Raw genomic sequence first — 20,233 nt, forward strand, 5'->3', positions numbered from 1 at the left:
CTAGAGGGCAACAACAACATTCAATTCTGGACCTGTAATTCCTCTGTGTTCAGAGAAACAGGTGCCCAAATTTTGTTCTGGTAATGACGAATGTACTTTCTATGTGATGTATGGCCAAGACAGTTGAAGTTTGTAGTAATACACACAGTGTTGAAAATGCATCATTACTTAGAAATGTGTAGATGAAATTCCAGCAGGAAATTAACACGACTTCACTTAGATGTTTATTTCTTGATAAACTGGTATGAAGTGTTTCCTGTCAGTCCATGAGGAAGTCAAATGTAAAGCTAAAAAGGGAGAGGCTCAAGCAAGTTTTTGTTTTTTGTTTTTTTTACAAGGAAAGCTGTGAGACTGATGGAGACTGAAAAAACAGAAAGCTTTTGTTTGTGTTTAAAATGAGTGACTGCTATATCACATTTGTCTGTGCAGCTTTCTTACTGTACAAGAGGAAATTTACAAACATACTAATGATCCAGACCTACATGATCCATTGTTATGTATAAAGATATGTTATGTTATAAAGATAATTTTCAAACATTATTGGTGTCTTGCAAACTATCGCTGTGCTGCATGCATGCGTTCTTGCCTTTAGTAAAGGACTTATACTATTACACTGTCAAACTGGATGAAACATTGTTCAACAGTGACATTTGAAGCTCTGGATGTTGTTTCTTTTTCGATACCAGATCTGACACAGTGTACTGAAACCGTGATCTTCATGGTAGTAAAACAAGTTCCACAACTTTTGTATCATTCATCCATCTGTCTTCAGAAGAGAGACACTCCCCTCTTCCAACAGGAGGGAAAAACACAAAGACCAAAAAGCTTAAGCAGCTCGGCCCCTTATGTCTTCATCAAAATAAGATGAAAAAATTACTTCTCTTTCACATTTCATCTTCAGGAAAGGTCACATTTTCCAATCTTTACTTCATTTTCTCGGCTCTGCATTTTGTCACTGCTGCAGTGGTTGTTCTTATTGTCCTCATCGTCGGTGCTACAGGGTTCGGCATTTACAAAAGGAAGAAAGGTGAGAGCAACAAATGGAAAGATTATCCGCTCAATTGACTTTTCCAGTACTTTGATGTCAGTCTTTGAGTGGATGCTTTCATCCAAGTTGCAAAATGGAATCAAGCCTCAGTTCATCAGTTACTGCCACGGCCACCCATCACATTTATGGGTGGCTTCACATGACATTTTTGCCGGATGTAACCTGTCGTGGGCGCATGAATTGCGGCAGAGCAGCGAAAAGCTGAAACACTTCTGATAAGTATGTATAGGGCAGGTGGAAGAGGTAGTAGATGAATCCAACAACAATGTGTTTTCTTTTTTTTTGACACCATGTGCCTCCTTCCCGTGCCAGCATGTGCGTTTATTGACGTCCCAGCGTTGGTGCTTTTGTTGTCCAAACATAACCACATGCTGCACGATCACACCATGTGCATTTGTTGATATCACAATAGCAGTGTTCCAGAGCATAAATAGTAGACGCATAAGGATACCTAGAATTTAGTATTTAGAAGCAGAAGTCTACCGACAAAGCTGCAATATCTGATGACTTAGGATGAGAGAATGTTAATTAAAGTAGTCCAAAAAAGAAACCATTTAAATACATGGTCTGCTAACTTATGGTACAGGCACAAATATCAAGGAAAAATAACCAAATCGACAACTTTGCAAATCTACAAAATCAAGCAGGAAAAACACCTCTGAAATGATCAAACAAAGCCTGGTATGAACTTCAGCTGCAGGTGCGCCAGTACAAAATAAAACCCAAAATTTTCTATGACTGTCAGTTGTTTAAAAATGTGGCCTGCAGCAGATGGTGATGGTCATTAACACCCTCCTCCCTCTGTGTATTCAGTCTGTGTGTTTTTTCCCTGTTTCAGTGTCAGATCATCTGCTCTCAGTGCCGCTCTCTCTTGTTTCTCATGTTCGTAACATCATCCTGTTTTTTTTTCTTTTCCCCTGTTCTTGTTTTTTGGTTTAGCCCATTCCCTCCATTTTAATTGGCTGCCATTTTACACAAAAAAACTGCTTTTTGTTCTGTCTACCTGCCAGCTAGGTTTTCTGCATTGGTCCTCCTTTTTTGAACTGTGAAATGCCACAGTTTTTAGTTGTTTTGATTTTACAAAAAATGTCAAAGGCCTAAATATCCTTAATCCTAAATAATATATGATTAACGGAGCCACAATGAGAGTGACACTCCATGGGATAATAAGAAGAAGTTAATTTCAGGAAAGACAGGATGAGTGAATGTGACTTTTTTGTTAATGTAGGAGAAATACTTGTTTTAAACTATTTTATATGAGTTTAGTGGAGTGCCAATTCCACACAGAAAAAATGATGTACATTTAAATTGTGATTTAGAGATGCCGAACACTCTGCATTATCCTCTGATCTGATTGATCACTGAAAGAAGGAATGACAATTTTGTAATGTGGAATAAGATGTTATCAGCATACAAGGATATTTTTTGTTTGTTTGTTTGTTTGTTTTTTTGCTGGTGTAAATTAACCTAGGTTGAAGATGATCTGTGTGTGTGTGTGTGTGTGTGTGTGTGTGTGTGTCCTCAGCGAAGTGTATCAGTCTCTGCAGTAGCTTCCAGCTGCAGCTGTCACTTCAGTTTCTGTTCAGTCTGACTGAGGGAGGTTTTTGTACGACGCTTTTTCACTGTGTGAACACAAACTGACTGTTGATGACATAAAAGCCCTGACAGTAATAAACTGCTGAATCTTCAGTCTGAGCTCCACTGATGGTCAGAGTGAAGTCAGGATGTGACCCGCTGCCTGTAAAACGATCTGGAATCCCTGAAGGTCGATAGCTAGTGGAGTAAATGAGCAGTGTAGGAATTTCTCCGTCTCTCTGTTGGTACCAGTAAAAACATGGGGTTGAGCAATAAACCGTCTGACTGGTCTTACATGTGATGGAGACGGAGCCTCCAACAGCAGATCTCACTGCTCCAGACTGAGTCAGTGTGACCTGACCTCTGGACTCTGAGGACACAGAGACAGAAACATAAAGCAGCGTCATGGTTTTGTCGGCTTCATTTCAGAGGGACGGATGTTCATAGAGGAGAGGAGTTTGATTCTCTGGACTTTACCTGTGAAGCAGCAGCAGAGGAGAGTCCAGATGAGGACGCAGGTCAAAGTCATGTTTTTGATGAGGACCATTTCTGTGTCTTCTGTTGTCATGAAGGACGGCTGACAGTCCTCCAGTGTCCAACTCTCAGGACTATAAACTCTCCCAGAGCACTGGAGCATGGAGCTGCTGATGCAAAGTGGCTCTCTATGGAAATGCTCTGACTGACCCAACAGGGACTTGGATTACTCTGATGAGGCTGTTCATCAATGGATCAATCAATTTAGTACTAGTACTAATACTAGTTCCATAAAATGCTGTCATCGTCTCAACTTTTGATTCAAATGTTTGATTTAGGGTCACAAGGGCTAACAGGAACATACAGGTCATTTATTCCCTTTGCCGTACACACTGAACACAGGACGAGTACATCAGGGAACACTTTTTTTTAAACAGGATTTGCTGTCTTGTATTGTTGATAAAAACTTGTTTGTTGTCATCTGTCTATTTTCACCACTGTTAATTCTTTGTGTTTTTATTTCTGTGCTGTGTTATGTGCGTTGGATGTACCTTTGCTGTACTTTGGGAGAAGCCAAAGACAAAATTTCCACTGAGACGAACAATAAAGTAACTCAAGTCAACCCAAATAAAATCTGATGTCTTCTGTTTACTTAAACTTAGTTGCTAGAAAATAATTTAATTGAAAATTTAAAAGTAGAAACTGAAAAATACATTCAGAGGCAAATTTGGTGAGCTGTTTGTGTCAAAGTCAGAGAGCCGTGTCTCTCTGCAGTCAGAGGTTTTTGTACGGCGGCTCAATGACTTTGTATCACTGTGGTGGACTTTTGGTGGAGGAACCAGACTGGATGTTGGAAGTAAGTCTCATTTCTCTGAAAAGTTTCTGCATGAATACTAAAAGCAGTGCTGTAAAGTAATATCCTAAATTCTGTTTTTTGTTATATGTTTTATTTAATTAAAAATTTAATATTCATGTTTTTTTTTTGCCTCCGTTATCATGGAGAACAACTCAGCAGCTCAACAAAACATGACTTTATTTGTCGTTTTATTGTTTGTTTTATTGGAGTTTAAACGACTTCAGACTTGAATTCTGCTTAGAAAATATTAATGCTAATGTTGTTTTTTAATATTTCACCACAGTGATAAAGGTTGTTATGATGAATCAAAATGTGTTTTCTTCTAGTAAAATTGAACACAGTAAAGAAAAAGATCTGCCTTTAAAATTTTGATTTTTTAAATTTTTTTGTCTTGCATCGTATAGTGTTGTTTATTCTTTTTAAAATTATTTTAAAAGTTTGTTAAATAATGACTGAAATCCATGTGAGAAACATTTGATTGTCTTGAGTTCATAGCTTTTTATTTCATACTTTAAAGTAATGTATCGTTAAAGTTTTGGATGATTTTGATGAAAAAGTTTTCAAATTTTTAACAATTGTGATATTTCCAGAGTAGTTTGATATATTTCGGGTGGCTCTGTATGATGATTCTCTCTGTGCTGGTTTGCATGAGAGGCTTCTTAAAGGGAAGTGAAACATTGTGTGAGTGAGTGACTGCTGGAGCAGAAAAACCATCTGACAGAAACTCCTTAAAGGACTAAATCAGCTCTCACACAGTAAATGTGTCCAAGTGTCTGCTGGTCGACTGACAGCCGTGTGGTCCCTGTCCACTAAGCTGATTGCTGTCTCCTAGGTGACGTCCGTCCCTCCCTGACGGTGCTGCCCCCCTCCAGTGAGGAGCTGGAGCAGGGGAAGGCCACGCTCATGTGTCTGGCCAACAAGGGCTTCCCCTCAGACTGGAGTCTGTCCTGGAAGGTGGACGGCAGCAACAGCAGCAGCAGCAGCAGCAGCAGCAGCTGGGAGGAGAGCAGGAGCCCCGGGGTGCTGGAGAAGGACGGCCGCTACAGCTGGAGCAGCACCCTGAGGCTCTCTGCAGACCAGTGGAGGAAGGTGGGCTCTGTGACCTGTGAGGCCACCCAGGGCTCCCAGACTCCACTCTCTCAGACACTGAGGAGAGACCAGTGTTCCCAGTCCTGACCTGACTCACTTTGACTCTGCTGCTGGTTTTAATCTGCTACTTTTCTCATTCTGCAATACTGTCTCTCACTCTCTCTGGTTCTGTCTTTCTCTCATAAGTTTTCCAACATTAACATGTTCTTGCTTGTGTTGATGATTTAAACATTTAACCGCAATAAAGATTTAACATGTGTATTATAAAGGTGATATGTCTTTTGGCTTCTTTTTTGACATATGCAGTTATAGCTTTAGTGAAATTAATGCACAAAATTCACAAGAATAACAAGTCCAGTTTTTTTTTTCAGATTTCTTTTTAATTGTGTGGATATTCTCTTTTGTCTTTATGGTAATAGCTAAATTACTTACCTTTGGTAACGGAACACATGGTAAGACCATTTTATTGCGAAACCACAAATCTCTCTTTTATTACTAATGTCTGCCCTTCAAGAAATGTTCATGCATTGTTAACCTGTGCATGCAAATCATCCTGAAGACTTAATTCAAAAGTCAAAATATTGACAAAGTTTTTTGGGCTCAGAAATATAAAGCAGGATATCATCTGCAAAAAGGGATATGAAATGAATCTTATTTGATTTTTTCCACCAAATAGTATTGAAATGAGACAGTGCTTCTTACCAAAAGACTAAATATGAAAAAGATGATAGCACAGTCCCTGTCTCTTGCTGTCTGTTAGAAGGTTTGATGCATTGTCAATGCATGACAACATAAGTTGACATTATTCAGCTCATATTTTCTGACAATTTAGGGAAGTTTAAGGTTATTTTATGCAATTTTTGATCATGGATGTTTCTGATGCTTTTCTGTTTCATCATATTTTCTTGTCAATAAATAAACTTACAGTAAATTAGCTGTGATCCAGGATGAAGCAGAGGTCATAGGCTGTATTAAAGCTTACGCCGCATTTGAAAATTCCGACCGTCTACAGGTCCTTAAACGCACCACAGACGTGTTGATCGGCTCAGAGCAGACGTCGGCTGAACATTCCCTGCAGTGTGTGCGTCCATAGAGCCGTGAGTTATGTTGTTTGACATGTTGTACATGTGGTACACTGTTAATTCTGTTTATCTTTGAGTCAATTGATGACTTAGCAATAGTTTGTCATCTGATTTGGTAATATGAACAGTTAGCTGCTAATGAGTGGAGTTGGATATGGAGTTAGCTGCTAACTAGCAATAGCCTGAGAGGTGTATTTGCTGTTTGCTAGTCCCTGTTGTTTATACAATGCATACTGCATGCTATGATCAGTGACACCATCTCTTCTGCTTATGTTGCATATCTAAGTGATCATTCTGTGTTAATTGTTCAATCCTGACTTTGAGTTTATAACTCATTTGAAGCTGTAATTTCCGTTGTTATCTTGTTAGAGATACACATCCCAGCTCAGTATATTTTTATGTTTAATTGGTGATTTATTTTCTAATCAGCCTGTATTGTTGTGTTTATATTTCAGTAACCACACACATGCGCACGGATTTCATAAAGAGCTGAAACTTTATTCCTGGACTCTGTTTTCCTTCTGCACTTACCTGCACATTAACAAGTGTCCTGACCGACACTCTGAAGTGATTGCTGCCACCCAATATCCCCATACAGTCTCATACATAGGCTGTGATCAAGCCTTTTGTCACGAACCCTCCCAGCTTATGAATGGATGGTAAGAAGTTGTAAGGAAGAAAGATATTTGGTTTTCATACATTTTCTCTCTTAACTTGTTTTAAAAAATGTACATTGAACTCAAAGCAACAATGGTATAATGTTTATTATACGTGATGACATTGTGTGTGTGTGTGTGTGTGTGTGTGTGTGTCCTCAGTGAAGTGTATCAGTCTCTGCAGTAGCTTCCAGCTGCAGCTGTCACTTCAGTTTCTGTTCAGTCTGACTGAGGGAGGTTTTTGTACGACGCTTTTTCACTGTGTGAACACATACTGACTGTTGATATAGTGAAAACTCTGACAGTAATAAACTGCTGCATCTTCAGTCTGAACTCCACTGATGGTCAGAGTGAAGTCTAAGTTTGATCCACTGCCTGAAAAACGATCTGGGATCCCTGATGCTCGACTGCTAGTCTGGTAAATGAGCAGTTTAGGAGCTTCTCCGTCTCTCTGTTGGTACCAGTGTAAACATGGAGGTGAGCAGCCAGCCTGCTGACTGATCCTACATGTGATGGGGACGGAGCCTCCAACAGCAGATCTCACTGCTCCAGACTGAGTCAGTGTGACCTGACCTCTGGACTCTGAGGACACAGAGACAGAAACATAAAGCAGCGTCATGGTTTTGTCGGCTTCATTTCAGAGGGACGGATGTTCATAGAGGAGAGGAGTTTGATTCTCTGGACTTTACCTGTGAAGCAGCAGCAGAGGAGAGTCCAGATGAGGACGCAGGTCAAAGTCATGTTTTTGATGAGGACCATTTCTGTGTCTTCTGTTGTCATGAAGGACGGCTGACAGTCCTCCAGTGTCCAACTCTCAGGACTATAAACTCTCCCAGAGCACTGGAGCATGGAGCTGCTGATGCAAAGTGGCTCTGTATGGAAATGCTCTGACTGACCCAACAGGGACTTGGATTACTCTGATGATGCTGTTTATCAATGGATCAATCAATTTATCAGAGTGTAGATTAGAAAAAATCAATACTAGTTTCATAAAATGTTCGCATCTTTACAACTTTTGGCCGAACTGTTTGATTTAGGGTCCCTTTGTCGTACACACGTTGAACACAGAACGACCGCATCAGGGAACTTTTTTTTAAATTATTTGTTTTATAGGATTTGCTGTCTTATATTTTTGATAAAAACTTATTTGATGCGATCTGCCCATTTTCACCACTGTTTATTACATTCTTTATATTCTTTGTGTTTTTATTTCTGTGCTGTGTTATGTGCGTTGGATGTACCTTTGCTGCACTTTTGGAGAAGCCAAAGAAAAAAATTTCCACTGAGATGAACAATAAAGTAACTCAAGTCAACCCAAATAAAATCTGATGTCTTCTGCTTACTTAAAGTTAGTTGCTAGAAAATCATTGAATTAAAAATTAAAAGGTAGAAACTGAGAAATACATTCAGAGACAAATTTGGTGAGTTTGTTTGTGTCAAAGTCAGAGAGCCGTGTCTCTCTGCAGTCAGAGGTTTTGTACGGCGGCTCAATGACTTTGTATCACTGTGGTGGACTTTTGGTGGAGGAACCAGACTGGATGTTGGAAGTAAGTCTCATTTCTCTGAAAAGTTTCTGCATGAATACTAAAAGCAGTGCTGTAAAGTAATATCCTAAATTCTGGTTTTTGTTGAATGTTTTATTCAATTAAAATCTTAATATTCATGTTTTTTTTTTTGGCTCCGTTATCATGGAGAACAACTCAGCAGCTCAACAAAACGTGACTTTATTTGTCGTTTTATTGTTTGTTTTATTGGAGTTTAAATAACTTCAGACTTGAATTCTGCTTAAAAAATATTAATGCTAATGTCGGTTTTTAATATTTCACCACAGTGATAAAGGTTGTTATGATGAATCAAAATGTGTCTTCTTCTAGTAAAATTGAACACAGTAGAGCAAAGATTTGCATTAGGATTTTTTTTGTTATTTTTTGTATTGCATCATATATATCCTTTTCTAAATTATTTTAAAAGTTTGTTAAATAATGACTGAAATCCATGTGAGAAACACTTGATTGTCTTGAGTTCATAGCTTTTTATTTCATACTTTAAAGTGATGTATAGTTAAAGTTTTGGATGATTTTGATGAAAAAGTTTTCAAATGTGGCCAAATTGTGATATTTCCAGAGAAGTTTGATATATTTCGGGTGGCTCTGTATGATGATTCTCTCTGTGCTGGTTTGCATGAGAGGCTTCTTAAAGGGAAGTGAAACATTGTGTGAGTGAGTGACTGCTGGAGCAGAAAAACCATCTGACAGAAACTCCTTAAAGGACTAAATCAGCTCTCACACAGTAAATGTGTCCAAGTGTCTGCTGGTTGACTGACAGCCGTGTGGTCCCTGTCCTCTAAGCTGATTGCTGTCTCCTAGGTGACGTCCGTCCCTCCCTGACGGTGCTGCCCCCCTCCAGTGAGGAGCTGGAGCAGGGGAAGGCCACGCTCATGTGTCTGGCCAACAAGGGCTTCCCCTCAGACTGGAGTCTGTCCTGGAAGGTGGACGGCAGCAGCAGCAGCAGCAGCAGCAGCAGCAGCAGCAGCAGCTGGGAGGAGAGCAGGAGCCCCGGGGTGCTGGAGAAGGACGGCCGCTACAGCTGGAGCAGCACCCTGAGGCTCTCTGCAGACCAGTGGAGGAAGGTGGGCTCTGTGACCTGTGAGGCCACCCAGGGCTCCCAGACTCCACTCTCTCAGACACTGAGGAGAGACCAGTGTTCCCAGTCCTGACCTGACTCACTTTGACTCTGCTGCTGGTTTTAATCTGCTACTGCTCCATTTATCTCTTTCTTTTCTCACTCACTCTCTCATTACATGTTTCACTGATAAAGTTTTATTGCTTGTTATAACTTTTCTTACTTCAACACAATAAAGACCTTTTCATGAAATCTGTTTTTGTCACGTGTTATTGTCAAACACGCGTTACTGTCTCAATAGTTCAATTCAATCCAGAAAGACTGAACTCAGCTGTGTTTAAGAGTTTGACATTTCTTGGTAATTTCTTAACAAAGAAAGAACAAGTAAATGTCATCTTTAATTTTCCTGATTTTGAAAACTACAGGTAAACGAATCATTTAATTGTCAGTGTAAGGTTAATGTGACCCAGACATGACAGAAATAACATAAAAAAAATTCACATTTTCTTCAAGATTTTGTGACTTCAGAAAGTGTCATAACACTTGCTACATTGTTTTTCTGTCACAAAACAAATTGTGACAATATTTCAAGAGAAAATCAGTTGTACTATGTGTATCTGCTAAATGAAGTGTGAAATCAGTAGAAATGCTCATAATAAAATGATTTCAGAAGTGTCCAGGAAGTTTAATTAATCTGAGTTAACGCTAAAGTCTGTGAAGAACATGTTTTATTTCAATTATAAAGCAGGATATCATCAGCATATTGTACCATAAAATGTTTTAATATTAGTGTGATCTCAAAATTAAACACAATTTGTGTGTTTTCTGATAAACATAAGCTAATTAAAAAAAAAAAATTAAAAAAAACACTGTTATTTTAGGTTTTTGATAACTTAATTGTGTGGTCGATGGATATCAGATGAATTTTAAATAAGATTTGGATCATTTTTTAAAGAGTATGGAAATAAGTAAGATGTTTATGTTTATGTTTTTGACTAATTGACAATAAACGTAGTTTAATCAGAATTTAAATATGTTGTTTAAAACGCTGTTTCAACATAACTACCATTATAACTTTCTCATGTATGAACTGTATTTCCTGACAGTGTGCTGTGATATGGACTCCATTTTCAGCCCATTTATTTAGGATGTTTGTGTGCACAGTGTGTGTGTGTGTGTGTGTGTGTGTGTGTGTCCTCAGTGAAGTGTATCAGTCTCTGCAGTAGCTTCCAGCTGCAGCTGTCACTTCAGTTTCTGTTCAGTCTGACTGAGGGAGGTTTTTGTACGACGCTTTTTCACTGTGTGAACACTCTCTGACTGTTGATGCTGTGAAGACTCTGACAGTAATAAACTGCTGCATCTTCAGTCTGAACTCCACTGATGGTCAGAGTGAAGTCTAAGTTTGATCCACTGCCTGAAAAACGATCTGGGATCCCTGATGCTCGACTGCTAGTCCGGTAAATGAGCAGTTTAGGAGTTTCTCCGTCTCTCTGTTGGTACCAGTGTAAACATGGAGGTGAGCAAGCACTGGCCTGCTGACTGATCCTACATGTGATGGGGACGGAGCCTCCAACAGCAGATCTCACTGCTCCACGCTGAGTCACTGTGACCTGACCTCTGGACTCTGAGGACACAGAGACAGAAACATAAAGCAGCGTCATGGTTTTGTCGGCTTCATTTCAGAGGGACGGATGTTCATAGAGGAGAGGAGTTTGATTCTCTGGACTTTACCTGTGAAGCAGCAGCAGAGGAGAGTCCAGATGAGGACGCAGGTCAAAGTCATGTTTTTGATGAGGACCATTTCTGTGTCTTCTGTTGTCATGAAGGACGGCTGACAGTCCTCCAGTGTCCAACTCTCAGGACTATAAACTCTCCCAGAGCACTGGAGCATGGAGCTGCTGATGCAAAGTGGCTCTGTATGGAAATGCTCTGACTGACTCCAACAGGGACTTGGATTACTCTGATGATGCTGTTTATCAATGGATCAATCAATTTATCAGAGTGTAGATTAGAAAAAATCAATACTAGTTTCATAAAATGTTCGCATCTTTACAACTTTTGGCCAAACTGTTTGATTTAGGGTCCCTTTGTCGTACACACGTTGAACACAGAACGACCACATCAGGGAACACTTTTTTAAAATTATTTGTTTTATAGGATTTGCTGTCTTATATTTTTGATAAAAACTTATTTGATGCGACCTGCCCATTTTCACCACTGTTTATTACATTCTTTATATTCTTTGTGTTTTTATTTCTGTGCTGTGTTATGTGCGTTGGATGTACCTTTGCTGTACTTTGGGAGAAGCCAAACACAAAATTTCCACTGAGACGAACAATAAAGTAACTCAAGTCAAACCAAATAAAATCTGATGTCTTCTGTTTACTTAAAGTTAGTTGCTAGAAAATCATTGAATTAAAAATTAAAAGGTAGAAACTGAGAAATACATTCAGAGACAAATTTGGTGAGTTTGTTTGTGTCAAAGTCAGAGAGCCGTGTCTCTCTGCAGTCAGAGGTTTTTGTACGGCGGCTCAATGACTTTGTATCACTGTGGTGGACTTTTGGTGGAGGAACCAGACTGGATGTTGGAAGTAAGTCTCATTTCTCTGAAAAGTTTCTGCATGAATACTAAAAGCAATGCTGAAAAGTAATATCCTAAATTCTTTTGTTGAATGTTTTATTTAATTAAAATTTTAATATTCATGTTTTTTTTTGGCTCCGTTATCATGGAGAACAACTCAGCAGCTCAACAAAACGTGACTTTATTTGTCATTTTATTGTTTGTTTTATTGGAGTTTAAATAACTTCAGACTTGAATTCTGCTTAAAAAATATTAATGCTAATGTCGGTTTTTAATATTTCACCACAGTGATAAAGGTTGTTATGATGAATCAATATGTGTCCTCTTCTAGTAAAATTGAACACAGTTAAGAAAAAGATCTGCCTTTAAAATTTTGGATTTTTTAAATTTTTTGTTTTGCATCATATATATCCTCTTCTAAATTATTTTAAAAATTTGTTAAATAATGACTGAAATCCATGTGAGAAACACTTGATTGTCTTGAGTTCATAGCTTTTTCTTTCATACTTTAAAGTGATGTATAGTTAAAGTTTTGGATGATTTTGATGAAAAAGTTTTCAAATGTGGCCAAATTGTGATATTTCCAGAGAAGTTTGATATATTTCGGGTGGCTCTGTATGATGATTCTCTCTGTGCTGGTTTGCATGAGAGGCTTCTTAAAGGGAAGTGAAACATTGTGTGAGTGAGTGACTGCTGGAGCAGAAAAACCATCTGACAGAAACTCCTTAAAGGACTAAATCAGCTCTCACACAGTAAATGTGTCCAAGTGTCTGCTGGTCGATTGACAGCCGTGTGGTCCCTGTCCTCTAAGCTGATTGCTGTCTCCTAGGTGACGTCCGTCCCTCCCTGACGGTGCTGCCCCCCTCCAGTGAGGAGCTGGAGCAGGGGAAGGCCACGCTCATGTGTCTGGCCAACAAGGGCTTCCCCTCAGACTGGAGTCTGTCCTGGAAGGTGGACGGCAGCAGCAGCAGCAGCAGCAGCAGCAGCAGCTGGGAGGAGAGCAGGAGCCCCGGGGTGCTGGAGAAGGACGGCCGCTACAGCTGGAGCAGCACCCTGAGGCTCTCTGCAGACCAGTGGAGGAAGGTGGGCTCTGTGACCTGTGAGGCCACCCAGGGCTCCCAGACTCCACTCTCTCAGACACTGAGGAGAGACCAGTGTTCCCAGTCCTGACCTGACTCACTTTGACTCTGCTGCTGGTTTTAATCTGCTACTGCTCCATTTATCTCTTTCTTTTCTCACTCACTCTCTCATTACATGTTTCACTGATAAAGTTTTATTGCTTGTTATAACTTTTCTTACTTCAACACAATAAAGACCTTTTCATGAAATCTGTTTTTGTCACGTGTTATTGTCAAACACGCGTTACTGTCTCAATAGTTCAATTCAATCTAGAAAGACTGAACTCAGCTGTGTTTAAGAGTTTGACATTTCTTGGTAATTTCTTAACAAAGAAAGAACAAGTAAATGTCATCTTTAATTTTCCTGATTTTGAAAACTACAGGTAAACGAATCATTTAATTGTCAGTGTAAGGTTAATGTGACCCAGACATGACAGAAATAAAAACAGAAAATTCAGATTTTCTTCAAGATTTTGTGACTTCAGAAAGTGTCATAACACTTGCTACATTGTTTTTCTGTCACAAAACAAATTGTGACAATATTTCAAGAGAAAATCAGTTGTACTATGTGTATCTGCTAAATGAAGTGTGAAATCAGTAGAAATGCTCATAATAAAATGTTTTCAGAAGTGTCCAGGAAGTTTAATTAATCTGAGTTAACGCTAAAGTCTGTGAAGAACATGTTTTATTTCAATTATAAAGCAGGATATCATCAGCATATTGTACCATAAAATGTTTTAATATTAGTGTGATCTCAAAATTAAACACAATTTGTGTGTTTTCTGATAAACATAAGCTAATTTAAAAAATTTTTTTAAAAAAACACTGTTATTTTAGGTTTTTGATAACTTAATTGTGTGGTCGATGGATATCAGATGAATTTTACATAACATTTGGATTATTTTTTAAAGAGTATGGAAATAAGTAAGATGTTTATGTTTATGTTTTTGACTAATTGACAATAAACGTAGTTTAATCAGAATTTAAATATGTTGTTTAAAACGCTGTTTCAACATAACTACCATTATAACTTTCTCATGTATGAACTGTATTTCCTGACAGTGTGCTGTGATATGGACTCCATTTTCAGCCCATTTATTTAGGATGTTTGTGTGCACAGTGTGTGTGTGTGTGTGTGTGTGTGTGTGTGTCCTCAGTGAAGTGTATCAGTCTCTGCAGTAGCTTCCAGCTGCAGCTGTCACTTCAGTTTCTGTTCAGTCTGACTGAGGGAGGTTTTTGTACGACGCTTTTTCACTGTGTGAACACAGCTTGACTGTTGATATAGTGATAACTCTGACAGTAATAAACTGCTGCATCTTCAGTCTGAACTCCACTGATGGTCAGAGTGAAGTCTAAGTTTGATCCACTGCCTGAAAAACGATCTGGGATCCCTGATACTCGACTGCTAGTCTGGTAAATGAGCAGTTTAGGAGCTTCTCCGTCTCTCTGTTGGTACCAGGCTAAACATGGAGGTGAGCAGCTAGGCTGCTGACTGATCCTACATGTGATGGGGACGGAGCCTCCAACAGCAGATCTCACTGCTCCACGCTGAGTCACTGTGACCTGACCTCTGGACTCTGAGGACACAGAGACAGAAACATAAAGCAGCGTCATGGTTTTGTCGGCTTCATTTCAGAGGGACGGATGTTCATAGAGGAGAGGAGTTTGATTCTCTGGACTTTACCTGTGAAGCAGCAGCAGAGGAGAGTCCAGATGAGGACGCAGGTCAAAGTCATGTTTTTGATGAGGACCATTTCTGTGTCTTCTGTTGTCATGAAGGACGGCTGACAGTCCTCCAGTGTCCAACTCTCAGGACTATAAACTCTCCCAGAGCACTGGAGCATGGAGCTGCTGATGCAAAGTGGCTCTGTATGGAAATGCTCTGACTGACTCCAACAGGGACTTGGATTACTCTGATGATGCTGTTCATCGATTGAATGATTTATCTGAGTGCAATTCATCTGAAAAAAAAAAAAAAACATATTAAATTTATAAAATTGTATCTGCTTTACAACTTTTGATTCAAATGTTTGATTTAGGGTCTCTGGGCCAATATATATATATGTATGCTGTCTTGTATTATCTATAAAAACTTATTTGTTGCTCTCTGCCCATTTTCACCACTATATATTGTATTTTTTATATTCTGTATGTTTTGAATGTGTGCTGTGTTGGGTGCATTGAATGTCCCACTGTTGTACTTTGGAAGAAGCCAAAGACAAATTTCCACTGACACGAACAATAAAGTTACTCAAGTCAGCTCAACTAAACTCTACTGTTTTCTGTCTCCGTGGAATTGTCTGTATCCAGGTGTCTTTTAAATATGTAAGACTTTTGTTCAGTCTACCTGCCTCGTTTCTGAGCTGTGAAATTAGACAAGCTGAGGTTTTTGTCTTTGTTCTGTTTCACAAAAGATTTGACCACAAAAATTTAAAAATAATGTCAAAGGCCTCAAATCCGCTGAAGATATATGAATAAATATGTATTTTTCAAATTAAATGCTCAATAATACATCACTAACAGAGTCATACTGAGAGTCACATGACATGTTTTAATAAATAAGATGTTTATTTTAGAAAATTTATGGAGAATTTTGAAGATATTTGTCAATAAAAAGTTGAGGCAAGATGGTTCAAAATTTTTAAATTGCCTTGTTTTTATTTTATATCGGGGAAATGTTTTGTTTTTGCTATTTTATCTGAGTTTAGTGGAGTGCCGATTCCAAACAGAAAATTTGATGCACATTTAAATTGTGATTTAGAGATGCCAAACAATCTGCATCATCTTCTGATCTGATTGATCACTGAAAGAAGGAATGAGGATTTTGTAATGATGAATAAGATGTTATCAGCAAAGAAGGATTTTTTTTTTGTTTGGGTTTTTTTTGCTGGTGTAAATTAACTGAAGGTTGAAGATGATCTGTGTGTGTGTGTGTGTGTGTGTGTGTGTGTGTGTGTGTGTGTGTCCTCAGTGAAGTGTATCAGTCTCTGCAGTAGCTTCCAGCTGCAGCTGTCACTTCAGTTTCTGTTCAGTCTGACTGAGGGAGGTTTTTTGTACGACGCTTTTTCACTGTGTGAACACAACTTGACTGTTGATATAATGTCCACTCTGACAGTAATAAACTGCTGCATCTTCAGTCTGAACTCCACTGATGGTCAGAGTGAAGTCTAAGTTTGATCCACTGCCTGAAAAACGATCTGAAATCCCTGATGCTCGACTGCTAACATATTTAATGAGCAGTTTAGGAGTTTCTCCGTCTCTCTGTTGGTACCAGTTTAAACATGGAGTTGAGCAGCCAGTCTGCTGACTGATCCTACATGAGATGGAGACGGAGCCTCCAACAGCAGATCTCACTGCTCCAGGCTGAGTCACTGTGACCTGACCTCTGGACTCTGAGGACACAGAGACAGAAACATAAAGCAGCGTCATGGTTTTGTCGGCTTCATTTCAGAGGGACGGATGTTCATAGAGGAGAGGAGTTTGATTCTCTGGACTTTACCTGTGAAGCAGCAGCAGAGGAGAGTCCAGATGAGGACGCAGGTCAAAGTCATGTTTTTGATGAGGACCATTTCTGTGTCTTCTGTTGTCATGAAGGACGGCTGACAGTCCTCCAGTGTCCAACTCTCAGGACTATAAACTCTCCCAGAGCACTGGAGCATGGAGCTGCTGATGCAAAGTGGCTCTGTATGGAAATGCTCTGACTGACTCCAACAGGGACTTGGATTACTCTGATGATGCTGTTTATCAATGGATCAATCAATTTATCAGAGTGTACACACGTTGAACACAGAACGACCACATCAGGGAACACTTTTTTAAATTATGTGTTTTATAGGATTTGCTGTCTTATATTTTTGATAAAAACTTATTTGATGCGACCTGCCCATTTTCACCACTGTTTATTGCATTCTTTATATTCTTTGTGTTTTTATTTCTGTGCTGTGTTATGTGCGTTGGATGTACCTTTGCTGCACTTTTGGAGAAGCCAAAGAAAAAAATTTCCACTGAGATGAACAATAAAGTAACTCAAGTCAAACCAAATAAAATCTGATGTCTTCTGTTTACTTAAAGTTAGTTGCTAGAAAATCATTGAATTAAAAATTAAAAGGTAGAAACTGAGAAATACATTCAGAGACAAATTTGGTGAGTTTGTTTGTGTCAAAGTCAGAGAGCCGTGTCTCTCTGCAGTCAGAGGTTTTTGTACGGCGGCTCAATGACTTTGTATCACTGTGGTACACGTTCGGTGGAGGAACCAGACTGGATGTTGGAAGTAAGTCTCATTTCTCTGAAAAGTTTCTGCATGAATACTAAAAGCAGTGCTGTAAAGTAATATCCTAAATTCTGTTTTTTGTTGAATGTTTTATTTAATTAAAATTTTAATATTCATGGTTTTTTTTTTTTGGCTCCGTTATCATGGAGAACAACTCAGCAGCTCACAAAACGTGACTTTATTTGTCGTTTTATTGTTTGTTTTATTGGAGTTTAAATAACTTCAGACTTGAATTCTGCTTAAAAAATATTAATGCTAATGTCGGTTTTTAATATTTCACCACAGTGATAAAGGTTGTTATGATGAATCAAAATGTGTCTTCTTCTAGTAAAATTGAACACAGTAGAGCAAAGATTTGCATTAGGATTTTTTTTGTTATTTTTTGTATTGCATCATATATATCCTTTTCTAAATTATTTTAAAAGTTTGTTAAATAATGACTGAAATCCATGTGAGAAACACTTGATTGTCTTGAGTTCATAGCTTTTTATTTCATACTTTAAAGTGATGTATAGTTAAAGTTTTGGATGATTTTGATGAAAAAGTTTTCAAATGTGGCCAAATTGTGATATTTCCAGAGAAGTTTGATATATTTCGGGTGGCTCTGTATGATGATTCTCTCTGTGCTGGTTTGCATGAGAGGCTTCTTAAAGGGAAGTGAAACATTGTGTGAGTGAGTGACTGCTGGAGCAGAAAAACCATCTGACAGAAACTCCTTAAAGGACTAAATCAACTCTCACACAGTAAATGTGTCCAAGTGTCTGCTGGTCGATTGACAGCCGTGTGGTCCCTGTCCTCTAAGCTGATTGCTGTCTCCTAGGTGACGTCCGTCCCTCCCTGACGGTGCTGCCCCCCTCCAGTGAGGAGCTGGAGCAGGGGAAGGCCACGCTCATGTGTCTGGCCAACAAGGGCTTCCCCTCAGACTGGAGTCTGTCCTGGAAGGTGGACGGCAGCAGCAGCAGCAGCAGCAGCAGCAGCAGCAGCAGCAGCTGGGAGGAGAGCAGGAGCCCCGGGGTGCTGGAGAAGGACGGCCGCTACAGCTGGAGCAGCACCCTGAGGCTCTCTGCAGACCAGTGGAGGAAGGTGGGCTCTGTGACCTGTGAGGCCACCCAGGGCTCCCAGACTCCACTCTCTCAGACACTGAGGAGAGACCAGTGTTCCCAGTCCTGACCTGACTCACTTTGACTCTGCTGCTGGTTTTAATCTGCTACTGCTCCATTTATCTCTTTCTTTTCTCACTCACTCTCTCATTACATGTTTCACTGATAAAGTTTTATTGCTTGTTATAACTTTTCTTACTTCAACACAATAAAGACCTTTTCATGAAATCTGTTTTTGTCACGTGTTATTGTCAAACACACGTTACTGTCTCAATAGTTCAATTCAATCTAGAAAGACTGAACTCAGCTGTGTTTAAGAGTTTGACATTTCTTGGTAATTTCTTAACAAAGAAAGAACAAGTAAATGTCATCTTTAATTTTCCTGATTTTGAAAACTACAGGTAAACGAATCATTTAATTGTCAGTGTAAGGTTAATGTGACCCAGACATGACAGAAATAACATCAAAAAATTCAGATTTTCTTCAAGATTTTGTGACTTCAGAAAGTGTCATAACACTTGCTACATTGTTTTTCTGTCACAAAACAAATTGTGACAATATTTCAAGAGAAAATCAGTTGTACTATGTGTATCTGCTAAATGAAGTGTGAAATCAGTAGAAATGCTCATAATAAAATGATTTCAGAAGTGTCCAGGAAGTTTAATTAATCTGAGTTAACGCTAAAGTCTGTGAAGAACATGTTTTATTTCAATTATAAAGCAGGATATCATCAGCATATTGTACCATAAAAATGTTTTAACATTAGTGTGATCTCAAAATTAAACACAATTTGTGTGTTTTCTGATAAACATAAGCTAATTAAAAAAAAAAAAAACACTGTGTTTTTAGGTTTTTGATAACTTAATTGTGTGGTCGATGGATATCAGATGAATTTTAAATAACATTTGGATTATTTTTTAAAGAGTATGGAAATAAGTAAGATGTTTATGTTTATGTTTTTGACTAATTGACAATAAACGTAGTTTAATCAGAATTTAAATATGTTGTTTAAAACGCTGTTTTAACATAACTACCATTATAACTTTCTCATGTATGAACTGTATTTCCTGACAGTGTGCTGTGATATGGACTCCATTTTCAGCCCATTTATTTAGGATGTTTGTGTGCACAGTGTGTGTGTGTGTGTGTGTGTGTGTGTGTGTGTGTGTCCTCAGTGAAGTGTATCAGTCTCTGCAGTAGCTTCCAGCTGCAGCTGTCACTTCAGTTTCTGTTCAGTCTGACTGAGGGAGGTTTTTGTACGACGCTTTTTCACTGTGTGAACACAGCTTGACTGTTGATGCTGTGATAACTCTGACAGTAATAAACTGCTGCATCTTCAGTCTGAACTCCACTGATGGTCAGAGTGAAGTCTAAGTTTGATCCACTGCCTGAAAAACGATCTGGGATCCCTGATGCTCGACTGCTAGTCCAGTAAATGAGCAGTTTAGGAGTTTCTCCGTCTCTCTGTTGGTACCAGGCTAAACATGGAGGTGAGCAGCCAGTCTGCTGACTGATCCTACATGTGATGGAGACGGAGCCTCCAACAGCAGATCTCACTGCTCCAGACTGAGTCACTGTGACCTGACCTCTGGACTCTGAGGACACAGAGACAGAAACATAAAGCAGCGTCATGGTTTTGTCGGCTTCATTTCAGAGGGACGGATGTTCATAGAGGAGAGGAGTTTGATTCTCTGGACTTTACCTGTGAAGCAGCAGCAGAGGAGAGTCCAGATGAGGACGCAGGTCAAAGTCATGTTTTTGA

General features: G+C 39.1%; 1 long non-coding RNA gene, 3 pseudogenes and 1 gene segment (V, D, J or C); 4 read left to right on the forward strand and 1 right to left on the reverse strand.

Annotated features, from left to right (window-relative positions):
* The first annotated feature begins 3,642 nt into the window (after positions 1-3,642).
* Positions 3,643-5,315, forward strand: LOC121958116 (Ig kappa-b4 chain C region pseudogene; annotated as a pseudogene). Its single transcript, XR_015779548.1, has 3 exons — positions 3,643-3,705; positions 3,797-3,953; positions 4,786-5,315. The product of XR_015779548.1 is annotated as an Ig kappa-b4 chain C region pseudogene (transcript).
* A 2,689-nt stretch (positions 5,316-8,004) lies between these two features.
* On the forward strand, positions 8,005-9,654 carry LOC148186717 (Ig kappa-b4 chain C region-like). The segment is given in 3 exon segments: positions 8,005-8,017; positions 8,247-8,327; positions 9,147-9,654. Coding segments are annotated over 3 exon segments (444 nt in total).
* Positions 9,655-11,839: 2,185 nt separating this feature from the next.
* LOC121939968 (Ig kappa-b4 chain C region pseudogene) lies at positions 11,840-13,311 on the forward strand (annotated as a pseudogene). The gene is made up of 2 exons (XR_015779371.1): positions 11,840-11,993; positions 12,813-13,311. The product of XR_015779371.1 is annotated as an Ig kappa-b4 chain C region pseudogene (transcript).
* A 2,887-nt stretch (positions 13,312-16,198) lies between these two features.
* On the reverse strand, positions 16,199-17,071 carry LOC148186718 (uncharacterized). Its single transcript, XR_015779374.1, has 2 exons — positions 16,601-17,071; positions 16,199-16,493 (listed from the first exon to the last, which is right to left on the reverse strand). It is a non-coding gene; the product is annotated as an uncharacterized LOC148186718 (long non-coding RNA).
* A 168-nt stretch (positions 17,072-17,239) lies between these two features.
* On the forward strand, positions 17,240-18,699 carry LOC148186719 (Ig kappa-b4 chain C region pseudogene; annotated as a pseudogene). The gene is made up of 2 exons (XR_015779370.1): positions 17,240-17,371; positions 18,192-18,699. The product of XR_015779370.1 is annotated as an Ig kappa-b4 chain C region pseudogene (transcript).
* The last annotated feature ends 1,534 nt before the right edge of the window (positions 18,700-20,233 follow it).

The sequence above is a fragment of the Plectropomus leopardus genome, chromosome 17 (genome assembly GCF_026936395.1).
Source record: "Plectropomus leopardus strain MGB_pleo_1.0 chromosome 17, ASM2693639v1, whole genome shotgun sequence".
Classification (NCBI taxonomy): Eukaryota; Metazoa; Chordata; class Actinopteri; order Perciformes; family Serranidae; genus Plectropomus; species Plectropomus leopardus.